Source organism: Mangifera indica, chromosome 10 (assembly GCF_011075055.1).
Source record: "Mangifera indica cultivar Alphonso chromosome 10, CATAS_Mindica_2.1, whole genome shotgun sequence".
In the NCBI taxonomy this organism is placed as follows: Eukaryota; Viridiplantae; Streptophyta; class Magnoliopsida; order Sapindales; family Anacardiaceae; genus Mangifera; species Mangifera indica.
The window spans coordinates 4,369,912-4,382,157 of NC_058146.1; the positions used below are offsets into that span (position 1 = coordinate 4,369,912).

The following is a 12,246-nucleotide window of genomic DNA, read 5'->3' on the forward strand; positions in this document are numbered from 1 at the left end:
ATGTCAAAACAAGTCAAGAAAGAACTCATTGGAGCAGTTTCCTGGATTCAGACTGGATTCTTCCGAGACTATCCTTTCGAAGCCACTTTTTCAACTAATAAATTGAAAGGGAAATTTATTGGAATTACCACAATTAGGGAAACTAAAAAAACTAAGCAATTTTTTTGGGTGTTAAATGGATATAATTAAAACTCATAATTTAAAATTGAAATTACCCCCTTCCCCTTTTACATAAACACAAGCGTTTACCAATAAAAAAGTATCACAATCAAACCCTACAAGATTTAACATACTCCCACTCAAATTTTAATTTCGTAATTTCAAATTTAAAAAAGAAAGTTCATTATATCAAAATATTTATACAAATATTAATTTAAAACTTTATTTATTTATTGATTGTATATTATTTTGTGGTGCGTTGAATATAATTTTTAATAGTGTGTCAAAATAAAGAGTGATAGAAAAACATGGGGGGTCTCTGATTTTTTAACCGTAAGGATAAACTAATATTTTACCACGATGTTCGTAAGAGAGCTTATGTTAGGGGCTCTCGTTATAACGTCAAATTGTTGATATATAAATTTACACCAAGAAGTAATTTACTAAACCAGTAAAATTTAAGTACAAAAATATAAAAAATTAAAATGTAAAAAGAAAAAATAAATAATTTTTACGTGGTTTGATTTGAAAAAAAAAAACTCTAATGGCTTATGTTCACAGTGTTGTAATTGAGTTGATATAATTATTTTACAAGAAAATTCACTAATATATATGATGATAATAGTTGACTTGTCTGTCTTTTAAAAATTTTTCAGATCTATCACTGTTCATATTTATAGTAAAAGGGTTAAATTTGAATAAATATAGTAATTATAAATGATAATTTTAATAGTATATTAAACACAATTACAATCACAACAACAATTAATCCAGAATCAGAAAAATTCCCAGGTGAATAAACAGTATTATTTTGATTAGCCTAATGGCTATTGACGCAAACCAAATACAATTAGTATGATTTTTAGCTTGACACAAGATACACAATGATGGGGCTCCTCACTTGATGAACACCATCATCCCAGACTAAAGAAGCAGACGCTACGGATTGGCCTATTGCTCCTTCAACGGTGAGTTTAAAGGATTGCTTTTCTCCCAGAGATCTGAAATTTAGAGTGTCAGGTTTTGCCTGGATTTTGAGTCCTTCCGGGGTTGTCACAGAAGCTTTATAAATAGACGATGGCGATCCGACATTCGTTACAACGCGATTAAAGACCTGACTAATACTCTGTGATCTTGATGTTTCGGCGGCAATTGCAAACGAAGGATAGTTAAGATCCCAAACTGTTCCATTAATTGTTTTTGAGCAACTACTGTTGTCACCTGTAACAAGCCGAAGAATTGAGTTGTTGTATCCTTGGCCACATAAGAATTTTATGTAATCAATGGCCTCGGTGTCATACACCAAACCAGGATTTAGAGCTCTAATGGGATTTATTTGGCCTGCGCCATAAGCAAATTCAGCTTCGGGGTTTGATTCTGAACTCATAGGAGTAGCTGCAAAGAACAAATAAGAAAGTGTGTTAAACTAAAATGAAAGTTGATTTGTGAAGATCAACAGTACAACTTTTAGCCAATTATATTAGTAATACCAGTAGTCATTAAAGCGGATCTGATAGCATCAGGAGACCATGTTGGGTGAAAGGATTTGACGTAGGCAGCTGCCGCAGTAGCATGTGGGCAAGCCATTGATGTCCCCGAGATTATATTGTAAGGAGCAAATCTATTATCCCCTTTAGTTTCAGAAATCGGGTTAACAAGAGACCACGCAGCTAGAATGTCAACTCCTGGGGCAGCTAAATCTGGCTGCGGTGACAGTTAAATGTTGCAAATCGATAGATTAATAACCTCATAACAAATGGAGTCAAATCACTAATGTATATGTAGCTCCATAATCAAGCAGTTACCTTCAGAATATCCAAGGTTACAGGATTTGGACCCCTGGAGGAAAATGAGACTACATAAGGAGCCAATGGGTCCTTAGCTTCATGACTCTTAAACAAAGTTGCAGTCGCTTTGCTGTGACAGAATAGTTGTTGATAAAATCGTGATCCAATGTTGTATAAGAAGAATTTTTAAAAATTTCCAAGTGGAAAAGGGTTAAAATGAGACCTGGTTGAGCGTAGGTAGCGCATAACTTTGTCACCATCGGCTGTGTCAATGTAAGATGTAGGCAAGGGAAAATTGAATGCAACGTCTCTCTCGTTTTCGCCAATCATCAGAGCACCAGCTGCTCCAGCGTAAAATGGTCCTTTCCCTGTATCCAGAATATCACAAACAACGATTTTTCCCTTCACCAAATTTCGATCCAACGAGTCCTCAGAGCAAAAACTGTATTTTGGCAACAATTCTCATTATTGAAATTTATTTTTGTCTTTTGAGATTCTAATTTATTAATTGAAAAAGAGAAGAAAATTGACCTTGACGAATAATTTGTGTAACCTGCAGAAGTATTTGGGGCATCTCCGCCATAAATAAGAGGAGGCATACCATTAAGAGTAGCTGTGTTTATTGATACTCCCTACAAGCAACAGAAAAATTTTTAAAACCTGAAAAAACTATTTTGCTGTTGGAACTTAACTTGGCATGGCAGTTAATTACCTGGTAAGTTCGGTTGTTTCCCAATTGCAGCGTGGTAAAAAACTTCCTATCAATGGTGCTAGCGGCCACAGAAAGAAACCATGGAGCAACATTGGTGATACTACCAGGAGAAGGGCCATCATTGCCAGCAGAAACAGACGTTAATATCCCCTTCCTCATGGCGTGAAAAGCTCCAATGGCCGTTACATCAACGAAATACTCTTTAGAAGTTGGCCCTCCAATTGAAATAGATATAATGTCTACGCCATCAGCAATGGCATCATCAAATGCAGCAAGAATGTCAGCATCGTAGCAACCGTCTGACCAGCATACTTTGTACACCGCAATACGAGCTGATGGGACGCCGCCCCTGGCGGTTCCCCTGGCAAGCCCGTATAGGCTTGCCTTGCTAACCAAGTTACCGGCTGCTGTTGATGCAGTGTGCGAGCCATGGCCATTCCCATCCCTTGGAGAAATTATATCACCTGGAGGAAATTGTCCATCACTTCGGTAGTATTTTGCCCCTATGATTTTGCTGCATAACCGACGTCGTATTGTAAGAAATATGGATAGCGGCTGGAAATTAGTCTGAAAATATTATGGTTGGACCTTATTGGGGTATGGGCCCTGTGGAAACTAGTAACTTGTGCAGGCAAGAAATCTTTTTAAAATATCAAAAAAATAAAAAATATCAAATCCCCAACTAATTATAAAAAAGGAAAGAAAACAACCGACACTTTTCCACCCAATGTTTGGCCTAAAAGCCCCTTTGCACATCCATTTGATAGAAATAATATTTTTCACCAAAAATAAAACTTAATTTAAAAAAGATCTAATAGGTTAATAGTAAAATAATAGTTTTAGATGATCCACTAAGATTCAGTTTTATATCGCTCCGATTCGTCCAAAAAAAGTAGTTTTATTATTCATTAATTTAAAAAAATAAAAAAATAACTTTCTATCATATTTAAATGTTTTAAACATGACAACTTAACTCTTAAAAATATTTAAAAACTCACAAATCAATTTTTGAAACCTTTTTAAAGCTCTATATTTTTCGAAGCTATAATATGACAGTAGTAGTTGTATTATTAAGAGTAAAATATTCATAATTTGTTATATTTATTCGTTTTTTAAGTGTAATTGTTATTTTTTAAATTATTGGGTGTAGATTAATATTTCAAAAAATTTTCAAAGACCCCCATTTTTTTAAATTTCTAGTAACCCCTTAAAAGTTTCAAAAAGACCTCAATATTTTTAAAAATTACAATGTATCCCCTAATAAATGATTATGCGACAAAACCACTCATATTTATAGCTAAAGAGGAAGAAGTGAAAGTGAAAAGAAATAAAACTAAGAGGTTTTTTTGATAATTTAGATATTTAAAAGATTGTTTATTGTTAATGAAAGATTATATGATAATTTAAAAAAAAAAAAAAGGAATAAAATGGTAACTTCACATCCTAATATTGTTGACAAAGTTTAATTTTGAAAGTAAAAGTATTATTTATGCTTTATTTTGACTGGAAAAGTGTGATTTATGCCAATTAGGGGTATAAAAGTGTCTTAAGTCTAAACTTTGTGTGGAAAAAAGTTATTCACCCTAAAACTTAAAAAAAAAAAAAAACTCACTCACCATATACGGGCTTCTTAGCATTTTTCGAAAATCTATAAATATCATTGAGGAACCAATGAGAAGAATTGGCGTAATTAACCGGTTCTTTACGAAACAATAATTAACAAAAGTGATTTACTTGTTGCAAGTGAAATTGGAGGAGGCTTGGCAAGTGCCCTTCCATTTGGTGGGCGGTGGGCCGAATCCTTTATCATCAAAGCTAGCAGACTCCGGCCAAATTCCACTGTCAAGTACTCCGACGATGATGTCACGTTCAATTGTTGCTCTTCGAACTTGTCGAGGAAAACCTATAAAATCCCATGACCTTGTTGTATGGAGATTTCTCTTTCGGTTTGGAAATACTGATGCTACGCCCCGCAACACTAATCATAAACATCGAAGCTACAATATTAATCCACCAAAGTTGAACTTATAAATTAATTTGAAAGAAAATGATATTATAATTTAATTAATGTCCACCCACTGGCCATTTTTCGAGCTTCATCCTCAGTCAGCTTCACCACAAATCCCTGGAAACTTCTCTTGAAGATACGCAGTAGAGATTCCGGACCAATGTTGCTGAAATCATTAATACAGATGTGACTATCTTTAGTTTTAATTAACTCCAAGTTGAATATGCAGGAGATAGGCTTGTATTGTTGTTTAATTTTGAACCCTGATGCAGTCATTAATTAAAAAAGTATACATTTATAAACCTGCCAGCAACCGCTTTGAATATAAAACAAAATGAAGACAAACTAAAATTATGGTTCACTGTTAGAATTCAAGTGTAAGGTATAAAACTTATTTCATGTTAGAAAGTAAGAGTTTTTAGGGTAGGATTTATATAATTTTGAGTTTTTCAATCTCAATAACAAGTTTATAAAATATTATTTCTTCCACGATTTATATTATTTGGTATCAAAATTATCAACACGTCTCTCAACCACAATTATGTGATGCAGATGGTGATGTCTGCAGTGCAGTATTCCGAAGCTAACACATACCCTGCATGGGCGTTGGGGGCTACTAAGCCACGTACAAGGCATGAGCCTTGGATTCTCCTATCTTAATAACTAGCAATAGCAGCATGCATGCATTTTGATAATCTAATTATGGTTAACCTGCCAAGAACTTCCCGTAGCATGCTTAAGTGAAGAGCAGAGGCGGAGATGATTTCGCCCTCTGGCCGGTTTCCCATGTAAACAATATAAGCCTGCACCATATATTGCATATTATAAAGTAGACGTAAATAGGAAAAACATAACTCATCACTTAGCTGAAGCCGATGATTTTCTTAAAGAGATAACCATTTACCTGTCGATTGTCTTGGGAAAAAGTGGTGTTGATAAGCAAAGTAAAGGTAAGACTGTACAGGATCGGCAGCCATGAGAGAAGAGAGATTTTGTTTCTCATTGGAATCATTCAGGCGAAAGCCTTCTCTGCTTAGTAGAGGTATCACGAAAGACCTTTATAGAGGAGATTATTAATAATTAAGTTCTTCAGGATATTTAGAGATAGAGCCTGGACGGCTTAATAAAAATTTTTTGATAATTAAGATTCTAGTCCTTATTTCAATTACTGAAAGTTACTTGAAAAAATTATTTAGAATTTCTATTGTATGATTTATCTTATATAGGTATTATTTATATGAATCAATACATAATAAAATACAAAAATTGTTTCATTTAATTATTCACATTCTAGACGTAAATACATGACATAATTTCATTCTGGAATCAGGCAAAAATTAATTAATTCGGGGAATAATACAAAATTTTGGATGATGAAGACAACGATGTTGATAAGAGAAGTCAAATGAAGACTTTATCAAAGCCAAGAAACAAATTGGTCCAATGAATTAGCAGGCCTTCAACTTTGACAATTTGTAAATTTTTTTATGTTAAAGATTGCTTTGCCATGTACAATTGGCATCAGGAAAAAGATTTATTCCAAGTATATTGGCACAGAAATTTTAGCTGGTCTCCTTCCCATAATAATTCCGTGACCAAACATCCAAAATTTTCTTTTTCTTCACAAATTTCATTCCAAATTCTTCACAACCATTTTGTAATTTATAAATCGACCCCATAATTATAGAATCAGATAAATTAAGAATATAATTTTGATATGTCATCAAAGAAAATTTGAACTCTACTCTTTTACTACCTAAACTACCTTTCAGATTTAATAATTTATTGTTAAAAGTTACATAATGATATATTATATAATCTAAAAATAATTTTTGTCGCCACAAAAATTATGATGGTTGAGATGTGGAAGTTATAGGCCTTTGCTTTTCTTTGGGGGAACAACAAGGAGGTTTCTTGACAATTTCAATTAAAAGAAAATTCATTATGATTTATATCATTACACATAAGAATCTTGTAATTTCGAAAATTAATTGATTAGATATTATCTGCATTTTAATTGAACATTAGAAAAGATTAATGGAAATTTTGCGCTTAATTTTGAAAGTGATGTTAATTAGTATAAATTTGTATCTTAATTACTTATTCAAACTCTTAAAGTTTTTATCATGTAAATTATAAAGATTTGTCCTGATTGTCACAAAATATAAAATCAAATGTTTTTAGCTCATTGCTCACTCTAATCCATATGTTCAAAAGTCCAAATTCTCTCTTTGTCAATTAAGGTCGGTAGAACAAAAATATTTTTAAAGTGATTTGATTTATTGTTTAAGAGTATACCTCTTTTATTATGTTATTCAATATTTAAGTTAAAATTCAACATATTTACTATAAGTTATACAAGATAATCACTCTTACACCTCTATACAATCCTTTGTTTAGAGGATTAGAGGATGTGTTAATTGGGTAATTACATTAGAGATATGTTTAGATCTTAAAGTTTTTCAGTTTTTCCTTGAATGACTGTTGTTGATGACTAGATGTAATCAAGAATATGTGAGAAAACAATAAAGACAAGAGATTTTTAACGTGGTTTGTCTTGACACTTAGGAGTCTATATTCATGATTATGCTATTTCAGACTATAAGAACATCTCCTGATTGAATGGTGATAATATTTACAACAATAAAACTATGTATATACACCTTCAGTATATAATTTAGGTACACAGATGATTTATTATGATGTGATCAATTTATTTTGAATTAAAGATAAAGTAACACCTAATTACTTGATAATACATTATTTTGTACCCAAATTGTGTATAAAAAATGTGTACATATAATATTGCTTTATTTACAAATAGGCCAAAAGACTAATTTCCACCCAAGGTTTAATCCATTCTTAAACTCTCATCTGATAAGTTTTAAAAACTGAAATACTCACTTGTTAACTATTAAAATTAACAAAATCTACTAAATAGAAGGGTATAATTGTCATTTAACTAATAATATGAAAAAAAAAATCTCATTTCCCACCTTAGTTTTAAAAAATCACAATTTTCTTGTAGCCAAAGTTTTAAAAAATTACATTTTTCCCCTACTAGGATTTGCAATTTTTCTCTTTCTTCTCTAGCAACTAAAGCTAGTTGACCTTCCATCTCTATTGGCGCTATGCCTCCCGGATGACCAATAAATGAGTCAACCGATGCATAATCGACACAAATTGCACAGATCTATTTGTTGGTTTATCAGAGATCAGCCAAATCATTGGTGGGTTGTTTGGGAGGCATACCACCAACAGAGATGGGAAGTCGGCTAGCTCTGGTTGCTAGAGAAGGAAGAGAAAATATGCAAAACCTAGCAGGGAAAATTTAACTTTTCAAAATTTAGGATCGAGAGAAAATTGTGAGTTTTTAAAGCTAAGGTGGGTAAATGAGATAATTTTTTTTTCTAATATTACTAGTTAAATGATAATTATACCTTTAGATTTAACGGATTTTGTTAAATTTAATAGTTAATATATAGATATTTAAGTTTTTAAAACTTAATGAATGAGAATTTAAAAATTGACTAAACCTTAAGTAATATTAAGTCTTTTGGCCTTACAAATAACAAGCCTTGAGAAGGACTTGATTTCGGAGATCTCTAGTGAGGATTGATGTATCTTTGTGAGGGAATCCACATTTACCTTAAGGATAATTCTAGATTCTCATGAGCTATTTCTCTTGGATGTCAACGACTTATCTTGGGCTCTTTTATCTTGAGTCCTTATCTTATTCTCTCTAACATTTCGATCCCCTTTACTTTGTATGATTATTTATATTTATAAGATGAATATAAATAGTTATATTTTTATCGACTATAATTCAAATCTAAATTTTACAATTAACTTTTTTCTCTATTATATTGGAGATAGGATAACAATCTTATCTTGAATTTGTTTAGTAGACATGCGGTAAAGATGGAATGTAGGCTAACATGTCGCTTCCTTTAGGTAAAACAATTGTACCTATATGTCGAGTTACTAATTGCTATTCCTATAGTTTGTCACTTTGTCAGGTATCAATTTGTGAATTTTATTAAAGAAAAGTTTTATGTATAAGAAAACTCATAAATACTTATGATATTTTGACCAAATATAAAAATATGATATCCAATTAACAACAAAACAAATAAATTTTAATAAAGATAATTGTTTTTTCTGAAGTTTAGATGAACCTATTTAAACTAGTTCATTCCAGTTGAGAATAACTATGTTTTATTTTATATTTGTTATACGATCTAAACTTATTATTCACCAAACACATAAATATAATATTCGAAGTGGTCAATGATTAGTGGACAAATACCATGCTAACTAGTATGTCAACACAAGACACAAACATCTCTTAGTCCCGTTCATAAATTATAATGAGAAAATAAAAGTTATTATTTATCATGATTCTCACAATCTCTCTATAATTAAATAATAGTTTTTTATTATTTTGGAATAACTTCTCATAATTTCATCAATTGCAAGCCACGTAACTTTTTATTTTCTCACCATATGAAATCTTTTCGACACCTATCAAATTATATAACTTTACACTTTACATATACAGTTACTCATGCAAGCGTAGCCTACACAAATATAAATTTGAAAGAGTGGGGAGGCTAAAGAAAGACACATCTTGCATCTAATCAACACTAGCACTGTGGTATCGATCTTTCCTGGTGTCTCTTCGTCCTCTTACACCACATTTCATGACAATTTACTATACTTGTTGTCGGTGCTACTGTCATCACCAGCAATGTTGTGCCTGATTTCGATGTCTACTTGCTCTCTCACTTGGACCTCGGCTTCAGTTACTGCTGCATTCCCGAAGCTCGTTCAAATAACTCTGACACTTTTCGCTCTCTTCAATTCAAAGTTGAAATTTATCCATTAAAAGATATAATATTATATACATAGCCGTCAGAAAATAATGAAAATATAAAATATTTGAGTTGGAAATTTTATTTTATTGAAATATTACGATTATTTAGATTATCAGGTATTTTTTTGAACATACCGAGTTTTGCTGGTTACGTCCCACAATGAAAGCCGTTTTAGATGCCTTTCCTTTAGTTATTCTGAATCCTCTCTCGGCCTGTGTAAACCAAACTATGCTCTCTCTCTTCTCCCTTCACCTGCACCTCACTCACAGCAATATTTTCAAGAAACAAAACATCTGATTTCTGTAATTACTTCCATTTCATGGTTAGTGTTTTTTTTTTTTTCCCCCTCTTTCTGGCACTGTGTTTGTTGGCTTTTTGATTTATTGATAATTGTGGTTGGATCTAATAGGTTTAAGATAAAAGATAGAAAGAGAAATTAAAAATGGCTTACAGGGTTGATCACGAATACGATTCTCTCTTCAAGATAGTATTGATTGGAGATTCTGGTGTGGGAAAATCCAACATTCTTTCCAGGTTTACAAGAAATGAATTCTGCCTGCAGTCTAAGTCCACTATTGGTGTTGAATTTGCAACCAGGACTCTTCAGGTTTTTTTTAATGACCTTTTTCTTGTAATTTTCTTATTTAATTTCATTCGATGTGAAACTTCTGAATTTCATTTCCCATTTTGGAGGCAATTGTACCATTGATCTGCGATGTGTTGAAGTTAAATCTTCTAGGCCAGCTTTTCTAGTATCATTTCTGTCAGTTATATGGTTCCTTTTCCCTTACAGTTGCACATGCTAGGCGTCATTAAAAATATACAAGAGTAATTTCAGGAAAGCGTGATTGACAAAAATTGTAGAATCCCTATTGGTCCAGAGCAAGATAAGATTCTTATTTGTTCGGTCCAAATGTTATGGGACCAATTATTAGATCGGGGTCTCATCATTCTGGCTGGGTGGGATTTTCGGTTATGAAAAATAAAATTTTGCCACAGGAATGGGGAAGAATTATTAGATCGGGGTCTCATCATTCCGGCCGGGTGGGATTTTCGGTTATGGAAAATAAAATTTTGCCTCAGGAATGGGGAAGAAACAGTGAAAATGATTACATTTTCTTCTCCTCCAAAGCAATGAAACACTTGTGCAGATTCCATCTTGGATTTTGCAACAAAAGTTGTAATTTTCCTTTTTCTTCTTTTCTTTTCTGATACTGAAGAATGGAAACCTCTACGTTTGGTCAGCATAATTTACAGGCATTAGATTATGTTTTTGCTCATCAGGCTAGTCTATTTGGCTGCAGATAGAAGGAAAGACAGTAAAGGCACAGATATGGGACACAGCTGGTCAAGAGAGATATAGAGCCATCACTAGTGCTTACTATAGAGGAGCCGTGGGTGCGCTTTTGGTTTATGATATAACCAAGAGGCAAACCTTTGACAACGTCCAACGGTGGCTCCGTGAGCTGAGGGACCACGCCGACTCCAACATTGTCATCATGCTGGCCGGAAACAAGTGTGATCTTAATCATCTAAGAGCAGTTCCCACAGGAGATGCAAAATTATTGGCCGAAAAAGAAGCTCTCTCCTTCCTGGAGACCTCAGCATTGGAAGCCCTCAATGTTGAGAAGGCATTCCAGACGATTTTGTTGGATATTTATCACATTGTTAGCAAGAAGGCACTGATGGCACAGGAGGCAGCTTCCTCAGTCCCTCAAGGTACCTCCATTAATGTTGCAAATCTCTCTGGTGATGTCAACAAGGGAAGTTGTTGCTCTAATTAGTAAGATATGTACAATGTATTCTTCTCCACAAGGAGGAGATGATAAAGACAATTTTGTTACAAATATTCCTCTTAAGTGTCAGCATGAAGGAAAATGTATGTGTGAAATTATTCTTTATTAGCATTTGTGGGGATGCAAGGATGAAGGAGAAATTGTGAGCAAGAGTTTTTCTTCGTTGTTAGTACTAAAATTATCTTCTTTCGACCCTGTTTATTCAGATTCTTACAACTGTGCAATAAATCTTTTTTTTTCGTTTTTGTCTCTTTATCAGTGGAATTCTATGTGATTTACTTTACAAAATAATAAATACGCCCTTTATGACCTCTTATGTGGTACCCATATACTTGATAAGAATTCAAAGAAGAGTTGTTTGCCATAGCTACTTCTTAGAATCAGAAGAATTAGACTGGATCAACCCATTATAACATCGGAAACAAATATAATCAAGTTGCTAAAGCCCTGCAATTTGATGATGATTATTGACCATGTTAAATCCATTACTCTTGACCATGTACCAGTCCATTCAAGTTAAAAGCCCTGCAATTTAAGTGTGTGTCACCGAGCAAGGACTATTCATGAGGAAGAGGTGATACTTTTCCTTGCAATGTATTTTATATGAGTTGGAACTGGGGGCCGTAAGCCCCGCTTAGAGAGCTTTGGAGCTGACCAGTTTGATGATGATCATTCAGAGGAAAGAAAGAGGAAGATGTCTTCAATTTGTGGAACTTTGCCCTTTGTTGTGGACTCTTCTTCGGTGTAACAGTTAAAGAGTTTATCTGCAAGACCATATTGGTGGGCTATTAGAAGGAAGCCCTTTAACCTCTCGGTTGCAGGCTTTGGTTGCAGCCTAAAGGAAGAGGATGTTGCTTTATTCCACCAATCCTTCTGGTAACTTTCAGAATTGATTTATATTAAATAT

At 33.3% G+C, this 12,246-nt stretch overlaps 2 protein-coding genes across 2 annotated transcripts; one reads left to right on the plus strand and one right to left on the minus strand.

The window, feature by feature from the left end:
* Positions 1-1,021: 1,021 nt before the first annotated feature.
* Positions 1,022-5,514, minus strand: LOC123228427 (cucumisin-like). The gene is made up of 9 exons (XM_044653853.1): positions 5,378-5,514; positions 4,738-4,832; positions 4,393-4,636; positions 2,659-3,172; positions 2,478-2,578; positions 2,170-2,388; positions 1,965-2,076; positions 1,650-1,863; positions 1,022-1,554 (listed from the first exon to the last, which is right to left on the minus strand). Exons 1-9 carry the CDS (start codon positions 5,485-5,487, stop codon positions 1,022-1,024), a joined length of 2,142 nt encoding a protein of 713 aa, XP_044509788.1. The 5' UTR covers positions 5,488-5,514.
* A 4,122-nt stretch (positions 5,515-9,636) lies between these two features.
* On the plus strand, positions 9,637-11,484 carry LOC123227380 (ras-related protein Rab11C-like). The gene is made up of 3 exons (XM_044652158.1): positions 9,637-9,865; positions 9,953-10,150; positions 10,848-11,484. The coding sequence occupies exons 2-3, from the start codon at positions 9,986-9,988 to the stop codon at positions 11,325-11,327; spliced, it is 645 nt and encodes a 214-aa protein (XP_044508093.1). The 5' UTR covers positions 9,637-9,865; positions 9,953-9,985; the 3' UTR covers positions 11,328-11,484.
* Positions 11,485-12,246: the final 762 nt, after the last annotated feature.

What these genes read in the sequence shown, in the direction of transcription:
- LOC123228427 (XM_044653853.1), bottom strand. Translation starts at nt 5,487, where the DNA reads ATGCAATATATGGTGCAGGCTTATATTGTTTACATGGGAAACCGGCCA. An exon ending in TACACAAATTATTCGTCAAG is followed by an intron (nt 2,389 to 2,477) that starts GTCAATTTTCTT and finishes GCCAAAATACAG; the next exon opens with TTTTTGCTCTGAGGACTCGT. An exon ending in CGCTACCTACGCTCAACCAG is followed by an intron (nt 2,077 to 2,169) that starts GTCTCATTTTAA and finishes ATTCTGTCACAG; the next exon opens with CAAAGCGACTGCAACTTTGT.
- LOC123227380 (XM_044652158.1), top strand. Translation starts at nt 9,986, where the DNA reads ATGGCTTACAGGGTTGATCACGAATACGATTCTCTCTTCAAGATAGTA. An exon ending in TTGCAACCAGGACTCTTCAG is followed by an intron (nt 10,151 to 10,847) that starts GTTTTTTTTAAT and finishes ATTTGGCTGCAG; the next exon opens with ATAGAAGGAAAGACAGTAAA.